At 46.7% G+C, this 10,000-nt stretch overlaps 1 protein-coding gene across 1 annotated transcript in view; it reads left to right on the top strand.

Moving 5' to 3' along the window:
* ajap1 (adherens junctions associated protein 1) overlaps positions 1 to 10,000 on the top strand; it is a 63,590-nt gene that overhangs the window by 39,445 nt on the left and 14,145 nt on the right. The window contains exon 2 of the mRNA XM_048240292.1: positions 1 to 518. This exon is cut by the window's left edge and continues 177 nt beyond it. Coding sequence (XP_048096249.1) covers positions 1 to 518 — 518 coding nt within the window. The remainder of the gene's footprint in view (positions 519 to 10,000) is intronic.

Below are 10,000 nucleotides of genomic sequence, written 5' to 3'. Positions count from 1 at the left end.
GACTCTGGGAAACCTGCGTCGGACCCCCCCTTCCTCCTCCTCCTCCTCCTCGCACCCCGTCCTCCGCTCCTCGCCCGGCGACCGGCCGGCCCGCGGAAGCCCTGAGCTGCGGTTGTCACGGCGACGGCGGGCTGTGCAGCTGGGCGGCGGGTGGTGGTCGGGGCATGTGGAGCGGTCGCCCCTGGCGACGGAGGGTGGGCGCAGGGTCAGGGGTCGCGGGGGTCGCGGCCGGCGGCAGCTAGACGAGGACGGCGCTGACAGCACCACCACGGTGGCCGGCTTCATCGACTGGGGGCCTACCGGTGCCGACGAGGTCCTGGAGGAGAATGGGGCCCGCGGCGCAGTGACGGTCACACGGCAACCCGTCACCACAACAACCCCGGCCCCGACAACCACCACCACCACCACACGCAGCCCCAGGCCGCGCACCGAACACACCACACACAAACCTCACCGGCTCACCACGACGCCCGCCAGCGTCGCACACACCGCCCGGCCACCGAGGCCCGAGACGCCAGGTAACACACACACACACACACACACACACACACCACCACCACCACCAGACACACACACACACACACACACACACACACACACACACACACACACACACCACTACAGACACACACACCACCACAGACACACAGGCATACATACAGTACACACACACACACACACACACACACACCGCCACTACCACACACAAACCTCACAGAACACACTCACTACCCAGCCTTCGAGGGTCAAGCTGCCTAATGACTCAAACTCAATGCACACCACCAAATATACCTGGCTGATACCTGCCAACACAAACACACACTGAACACACACCATCACACGTCCATGTACATACACACGTGTGGTCAACACAAACACACACACACACACACACACACACACACACACACACACACACACACACACACACACACACACACACACACACTCCCGCCCCAGTGTAAGGGTTTTGATGTTATCTCTGTTTTGTGCTCCTGCTGGTGCACTGTGTGTCTCTCTCTAGCTCTACCTGCTTTCTCTATTCTACTCCAAGATTCTGGAGGATGGGCAGAATACAGTTTATCCAGCATTATCCTTGACTTACACAAGAGAGATGTGCGTTGTTGATCACATAAATGGATAGTCACCCCAGTCCATGGAACATCATTTTCTTCATTTACTCCTCTCACTTAGACTAGAAATCTAGACGCACCCTAACAGCAGCAAATGTAATTTTCAGCCAGGGTCGTTTAACAACTCTCTGTTGGCTTGTGAGCTGGAAAAAACAAACCCTGGTAAGACCAATCACATCGTGTATAGATTTGGGGGGGCGGGCTTAACATAATGTCGACAGAGTTCTGACGGTTCCGTGTGAATTCCCTGCTACTTGAAAACAAAGAAGCTATCCTATTGCGTGCAGAGGGGATTTGAAAGACAACAGTTTGTCCCGCCCCTCGGATTTAGCCCAGCCAATGGTGTGTTCCCAGACCCAACATCTTGATGTGGGTCTGGCTTGCCAGGCTACCTCTCACTGACAGTGAGGTCCCCAAACTCCTGACATTTAGCCATCCTCCTACATGCCCGTTGGATCCCGTTCCAACTAACCTACTTCACTAACTATTTGTCCTACCCTCACACAAGCTATCGCTCACGTCATAAACACCTCACTGACTTCTAGCACATTCCGACAGCATTCCAGTGCATTCCCACAGCATTCTAGCACATTCCCACAGCATTCTAGCGCATTCCCACAGCATTCTAGCGCATTCCCACAGCATTCTAGTGCATTCCCACAGCATTCTAGCACATTCCCACAGCATTCTAGCACATTCCCACAGCATTCAAACTGGCTTGGGCAATAGCGCTACTAAACAATCCTAACAATCTCTAACTACTCAGGTTGAGAACTATCGTCCACTCTCGTTTCTCTCTTTCCTGTCCAAAGCTATCGAAAGGGCGGCCTCCAAAACAGGTCTCAGAATTTCTCTCACGGAATAACCTTCTCGATCCAAATCAATCCTACTCCACTTATTGTCTACCTTCAATACGGTTAACCACCGCAGCCTTCTTTCTATACTCTCAGACGAGGGCATCACAGGCCCTGGTTTGAATCCTGGCAGGGATGAAAATGGCTCCCCTTTTATGTGAGACTGACCTTTTTGATATCAGAATAGGTCACCAGTGAGATTTGTGCAGACCCAAGTAGAAATTATTTGGGGATGGGGGGCTTTGGTTGGAGCACAGCAGAAGTTTACTGAAAAGGACGTCACAAATATACTAGACTAGAGTGAAACTAGAAACTATAGTGTAAAGAAAATATCTTTCAAAATGCAAAAATGTCTACTAACGCCTCTAACAGCCCAGCACACACAGCCCATGACCTTCTGCTTCATCCCGTCTGTTCATCTTATGGGATAAGCTGAATCTGTGTGGATAATAAGGTTAAGGGACGCTTGTGCCCATGTGAGATGGGAGTGTGTGTGTGTGTGTGTGTGTGTGTTGCCTTTGTGTGAGTCAAGGGATCGATGTGTGAATGGCATCCAATTATCTGGCAAAAGAGTTGCCACCTACTCACCACTCAGTGTGAAATGTTTGTGGTTGATTACACACAAACAGAGAGAGAGAGGGAGAGAGAGAGAGAGAGAGAGAGAGAGAGAGACACCCACAAACACAGTGTTATGATTTTAGTGGACACACACATGCAAACAGGAGCCCATGCTGGTGTTGAGTAGAGAAAGGTGTGTGTGTGATGTCAGAAATTTCAGCTGCAATGCAGAATCCTCATGGGCTGAGAATGGAACACATTTTAGAACACACAGGCTAGAACACCCAGCTAAATATCACCTCTAGTTAGACTCAAGGCCGATCACAGATCACTCAGCTAAAGATCACCTCTAGTTAGGCTCAAGGCTGATCACAGATCACTCAGCTAAAGATCACCTCTAGTTAGACTCAAGGCTGATCACAGATCACTCAGCTAAAGATCATCTCTAGTTAGACTCAAGGCTGATCACAGATCACTCAGCTAAAGATCACCTCTAGTTAGACTCAAGGGCATATGTGGTGTATTATGATCCAATCAGTTAATATAGCGCCCGCCTCACTGACTGACCCAGATGCATTAGAGCAGGACTGACTCTAACATTGCACACAAGATTCTCTGTATCCACATTGGCCACAAGTGCCAATGACACACTTTCACTCCTATGCACACAAACACTCACAAACACACACACACACACACACACACACACACACACAGACACACACACACACACACACACACACACACCACCATCACCACCACACACACACACACACACACACACACACACACACACATACAACTTCTTTCTCTTACACTGACACACAAACATGCACAATTTCACTCACAGACACAGACACACACACACACACACACACACAGTTGCACACACGGACACACACACACAGTTGCACTCACGGACACACACAAACTGGCACACACACAAACACGCAAACAGTTTCTCTCTATTCTGGCACGTAGAAGCAGGCTGGGTGTTAATCAGGACGCCATTTCGGGCCAGCGCTATCATGCAGTGGGCATCCTTGCCATGCCAACCTGACAAACTTGCTTTCACTCAGACAGTGATAGCCAGCCCAGAGAGTCAGCATCAGACAGGCGTATGAGCCAGGAGAGGGCTGCCAACACACAAACACACACACACACACACACACACACACACACACACACACACACACACACACACACACACACACACACACGTTATCTCATGATAGACATTTCCCCAGTTGCACACACTCTCTCCCCCACAAGCACCCCCCTCCCAGACACATTCTCTCCACCAAAAGCACACACTCTCTCTCCCCCCACAAGCACACACTCTCTCTCTCTCTCTCCCACAAGCACACACTCTCTCTATGCCCCAGCAGATGTGTCAGTCTGACAGGATGAAAGACATCAGCTCCCACCAGATCAGACCTCCACCCCTCGCACCAGTCCCACAAAGAGACAAAGACAAACTAAACCAATGGGGACTCACTGTCAGTCTGCTGTAATGACATGACATCATAACCCAGTCGTCCATGCTATAGTGAACCAGTGGGTTTTGTATTCTCTGTAAGGTGAATGAGGCAATGCCAGAATAGGCTCTAGATGAGTGTAGAGATTGAAGAGGAGGTGTCTCAATCAGGTCTGCGTGTAGATTGGAGAGGAGGTGTCTCAAACAGGTCTTTGTGTAGATTGGAGGGGAGATGTGTCATTCAGTGACGACTGTATAAAATACAGTAGAGGGAATGAACTGACAGCAGTCTGGTAGTGGTGTGTGTGTGTGTGTGTGGGGGGGGCAGTTTCCTACTTGAAACTGGTAATCGCCTACAGAGGGCCGCTCAGACAATGGCAGAAGAGCCGTTTTTTGTCATGTTATGAGGTTATGTGCCATCAAAATGATTTTGAAAATGTCATGTTAAGGCGAGACACTACAGGTGAATAGGGTAAACATTTTAACAAGCAGATATCACTATGAAACTTACCCAGTTGATTACTTACATTAATATGAGAAAACAATGTATTGCAAGTTTTCTGTAATTTAATGTTTACATATGCAAATTAGGCATTGTCTAGTTAAATATGTGCTAATTTGCATACATTTTAAAGCAAGAAACCTGAGCATTGGATACAGCCAGGTTCAAAATTATGTTTTCATTGCGTTCAGATAATAGATGTTGAAAAATTTACAGAGGGATTTATGAATATCTACTTTAGTTATCCTGTAAATCAGAATATGATGTCAATAGCCCTAAAAAAATGCCATGTTTTTAGGCATAAAATGTCATGTAAGTCAGGCTAGGAATAATATAACAACAAACCCCTCTGTAAAAATCTTCGAAATATAGTTAGGCATAAGTCTAGAAAGATTGGTGTATATAAGTGCTTCTGAAGTGGAGTTTCCTTGCTCAGAGTGGGAGAGGAAACTCGTTTTGAGAAAACAGCCTTGAAAGACAGCCAATGAGATTCCATTCTCAGCCTAGACTCGTCTTTGAACTTTCGCGATTGGTTGCTGATAAAAAGGAAGTGTCCACATATGGATCACATAGCATGATACAGGAAAAACAGAGCTTTCCAACGGTACACATATTTTGGGTCACAGTTGCGGGAGTGCATGCAAGGTTAGAATGCTAACTTTCGCTGAATTTAGGATAAATATACAGGCGCGAGTAGACACAATATAATGAAATAAACACCTAAATGTGTAAATCGGACTTTTTTGTTGTAGTAGTGTGATAGAGTATGCTAAGGTAACAGACTAGCTCAAAATTTATTTTGATTATCCGTTCGCACGGCTTCTCATACCACTGCTATGCAGACGACACACAGCTCTATCTGTCCTTTCCACCTGACGACCCCCTGGTTTCAGCACGGATCTCAGATTGCCTTTCAGACATAGCTACATGGATGAAGGCACACCACCTCCAGCTGAACCTCTCAAAGACTGAACTGCTGGTCATCCCAGCTAAACCTACCATACACCACGACATCAACATCAAATTTGACTCCCTGTCTGTTTCACCGACCAGGACTGCAAGAAATCTAGGAGTTGTTCTCGACAACCAACTAAACTTCTCAGATCATGTTGCCTCAGTCGCCCGGTCATGCCGTTTCGCACTCTACAACATACGGAAAATCAGGACTTACTTGACTCAAGATGCTACCCAACTTCTGGTTCAGGCAATAGTCATCTCACGACTCGACTACTGCAATGCCCTCCTGACAGGTCTCCCAGCCTGCGCAGTGAAACCACTTCAGATGATCCAGAACGCGGCGGCGCGCCTGGTCTACAACCAACCCAAAGGGCACATGTTACCCCGCTGCTCATCCAGCTACACTATGGCTATGGCGGCCGCATCAAATTCAAGTCTCTAACGCTTGCCTACAAAGTAGTCTCCGGTTCTGCTCCCACCTACTTGAATGCCCTCATACAGACTTACACTACCTCCAGACCGCTGCGCTCCTCTGACGAACGACGTCTAGCTCTACCACCGGTACGCTCAAGCCAATCCAAACTTTTCTCATCTGTTGTTCCTCGTTGGTGGAACACACTGCCAGTTCCTACAAGGGCAGGGACATCCTTTTCCACTTTCAAAAAACTCCTGAAGACCCAGCTCTTTAGAGAACATCTACTCTCATAGCAACACTTACAACAAGTCTTACTGATCCTAGCACTCACCAGCCGTTTTAAACTGACAAGTAACTGTTAAAATACAGCACTCACCGACGCACTTATTCTTACTGTACTCTAATGTGTTTTTTTTAAACTGTCCTAAAATTGTGAGAATTGTTCTAAAACTTACTGTTTACCATGTTGTTAGTCGCTTTGGTTAAAAAGCGTCAGCCAAATGTAATGTAATGTAATGTAATGTAATGTAAAATCTCGAAATTGACCAGTGCATGAAAAAACGATGTTTTCACCTGCCGTGGTCAAAAAACTGTTATGGGTGCCTTTAATATTACATATTAATATTTTGGGCATATTTAGGTTACATAATATAGGCTTAAATGTCACTCAGACAGACTGACAGAATATATAGGCCTATTTTTTTCCCCTCAGACAACAGTCTGTCCTGCACTGACAACATTGAGACTACAGCCTAAACCATAGGTTCTCAAAGTGCGGCCCAGGGGCCAATGGCGGCCTGCGGAAACATTTCTCCCGGCCCGCGATAACATCTGATAACATCTGTAAAACCTTTAAAACTGCACAACTGTACTGTGTGCTTTGAAAAGAATGAATCTCCGTTTAGTGGTGTTTCGTGGCCGTCAGGTTTTCCTGTGGTGCTTTGGTAGCTGGAATTGGCCCTGAATAAGGCCTATGCTGATAAGAAGCAAGGCACACTGAGACTGTTTGTTCTAAATAAGTTTGTACTTGAAATGGACTGCAAGAACTGTTATATCCCAAATTTGTCTGTTGAGGGTAGAGAACCCCAGGGTTTGTGTGTGCATTGCAATTTTTCTTAAGATTTTCCAGGTTTAGCCTCAGTTTTTGAATTAAAATGTGTTTAATGCAATAAATATAAACTGTAGATGCAACCTGGTCTTTAAAATGATACAAATGGGATTTTTTTCCAGTTTTTTTTTTTTCTTTTTCTCCCCCTGCCCCTTTGGCGGCCCTCAGTTCAATGTTGGGTTCCTGAATTGGCCCTCACCAATCAAAACTTTGAGAACCCCTGGCCTAAACGAATGCTAGGCTTTAGTTTTTTTAACTTGTGTGCTCGGTTTTGAACTAGGCTATCTGCTTTGCTTGTGAATGAAGTTGTAGCCTTCTTTCCTTTGTTCAATGTGCTTGTTGAATGATGCTGGTAAGCGTCTCCCTGTCAATTTCCCTGTCCTGTCATCATGTCATCTTGTCTCGTTGACTCTGGTGTCACTCCCCGATGTGAGTCACTACCCGATATGAGTCACGCATGCTCAGATTGATACAGCCAAGGGATCCGACTGAAATCCATAAAATAATTCACTTTTCTGTTTCAAAAACGTTTTAGCTATCTAAGATTGTTTGATTGTTTGCCATTCAAGTGCCATTCAAGTGACTTTATTGTGCTTGATTGCTTACTTACTTGCCAGCAGTGAACAAACTTCGTTATGTAGGTCAATTTTTATTGATATTACAGAAGTCTCTTGCTAGCAGGCTACTTCAGCCTCTAATCTAGAACTGACATTAGAGATCATGCCGTTAAAAAATGTGATGCCTTACGCTAAATAATACATTACTGCTGTGTAGGCTAATGTCATTATTCTGTGGCTACTGGCTAACAGCACAGGTAGGCGCAAAGTAGCAAAGTGACGCATGCGCGACTCACATCCGGTAGCGACTCACATTGTGGAGTGACACTGGTTCTAATCTCAGCCGAAGCTGCTGCAGGCAACTGCTTTCCAATGACGTAGCCTGAGCTGTTAGATCTATAGAACATCTACTTCCGTGTAATAACATGGGCTGATACTACATAGGCCAGTCATTACTTTTATAATCATGGGGCAACATTTTGGGCAACGCAACGTAATTCACAAATGAAACAGGCACGAGAAGGGAGATTTTCAACAAACAAAATTTGTCGCTAGTCACTAGATAACATTTTCTGTCACTAGGGATGGCCAAAAGTCGCTAAATCTAGCGACAAAGTCACTAAATTAGCAACACTGTTGCTCCTGAGTGGATCTATCGGTTTGGCTGTTGGTTATGTGATGCTCTTGAGTGGATCTGGATTGGGTTTGGCTGTGGGTTTGGTAGTGCTCCCAAGTGGATCTGGAGTGGGTTTGGCAGTGCTCTTGAGTGGCTCTGGATTGGGTCTGGCTGTGGGTTTGGCAGTGCTCTTGAGTGGATCTGGATTGGGTTTGGCTGTGCTCCTGAGCTGATCTACAGTCGATTTTGCTGTGGGATTTGCGGTGCTCTTGAGTGGATCTGGGGTGGATTTGGCTGTGAGCTTTGCGGTGCTCTTTGGCGGATATGGGTGGGTTTGGTGGTGCTCTTCAGCAGATCTGTGAGTCAACTGCTAACTGTCGTTTCTGTTTGTGTGAATAATTCATCACAGAAAACGGCTTGGGAAACCATCCCCGTCCTACATGTGGAGAGGAGTGATATGCAGTCTCTCTGTGTGTGTGTTTGTGTGTGTGTGTGTGTGTTTGTGTGTCTGAAGTGGGTGTAAATATTTATGCATGCTTCAGGAGGCTAGCCGCAGGCAGGGGAAGGTGACCTGAGAAGGACCCCCGGCTCCCCCTTCTTCTCGTCCTCTTTGTGCTCTGGTCCTCCCCTCCTCTCTCCTCTCCCCACCGCTCCTCTCCTCTCTCCCCTCCTCTCCTCTCCTCTCCCCTCCTCTCTTCTCCCCTCCTCTCCTCTCCTCTCCCCTTCTCTCTCCCCTCCTCTCCCCTCTTCTACTCTCTTCTTCCCTCCCCTCCTTTCATCTCTCTCCTCCCTTCCTCACCCCTTCTCTCCTTTCCTCTCCTCTCTCACCCAGGGATGCACTGCTTTGTGGTTGCTATGGTTTTGCTTTGCTGAGTCATGCTGTGCTGATGCTTCTCAAGAGGATGCTTCTCCTCTCCTCTCTGCTCCTCTCCTCACCTGGGTGTGCTGAATTGCTGAGTCATGTAGTGCTGGTGCTTCTCAAGCCTCCTCCTCACAAACACCTGGATGTGCTGCTTTTGCTGAGTCATGCTGTACTGATGCTGTGCAGGTCGGCTAAGAGAGAGGCTTAGGTCTATGCATCCTACCTTAGTGCTCAGACCTGTTACATACTCACACACTAACACAAGCACGCACGCACACACACACACACACACACACACACACACACACACACACACACACACACACACACACACACACACACAAACACACACACAGAGCAAGAGAGAGAGAGAAAGAAAGGAGTGTGAATTCTTAGGATATTTGTCTTATTTTTAGTGTTACAAAGTATGGTCCATAGACCCTTTCAATCTGTCCCTAGAGGGTTTCCGATTGAACCGTTCAAAAGCACTTAGATCAAAAGCAAAATATACTTTTAAATAAAAATGAATTGGACTTGAGCTTTTATTTGTTTGTCCCCAAGTTACCATTAGCTCAATGTCATTTTCTGTGCCACTGGACATGCCATAGGAATGCACAAGTTTGTTTTTGCAGTTGAAAGGGTGTATTACAGGTTGGTTCCATGGAATGTTGTGGATACTGAATTCCACTGCTGTGCTGTAGAGCAGATAATGTGACTCAGCACTGTGATACACAATGCTGAGAGGACAGTCAGCTGTGTGACTCTGTTTGTGTAGAAGAGAGACTGTGTGTGTTTGTGCAAGATAGAGTATGTGTGTGTGATGGGGGAGTGCATGTTTGTATTTCTTTGTGTGCATGTATCTGTAAGTGTGTGTGTATTTGGTATGTATGTATGTCTGTGTGTGTGTGTGTGTGTTGAGAGGTATTTGGATACCAGTGCTGGTAGGCCCAGATGCTCAGTG

The sequence above is a fragment of the Alosa alosa genome, chromosome 4, assembly GCF_017589495.1.
Source record: "Alosa alosa isolate M-15738 ecotype Scorff River chromosome 4, AALO_Geno_1.1, whole genome shotgun sequence".
Taxonomy (NCBI): Eukaryota; Metazoa; Chordata; class Actinopteri; order Clupeiformes; family Clupeidae; genus Alosa; species Alosa alosa.
This window is presented reverse-complemented; position numbering and strand designations above follow the sequence as displayed.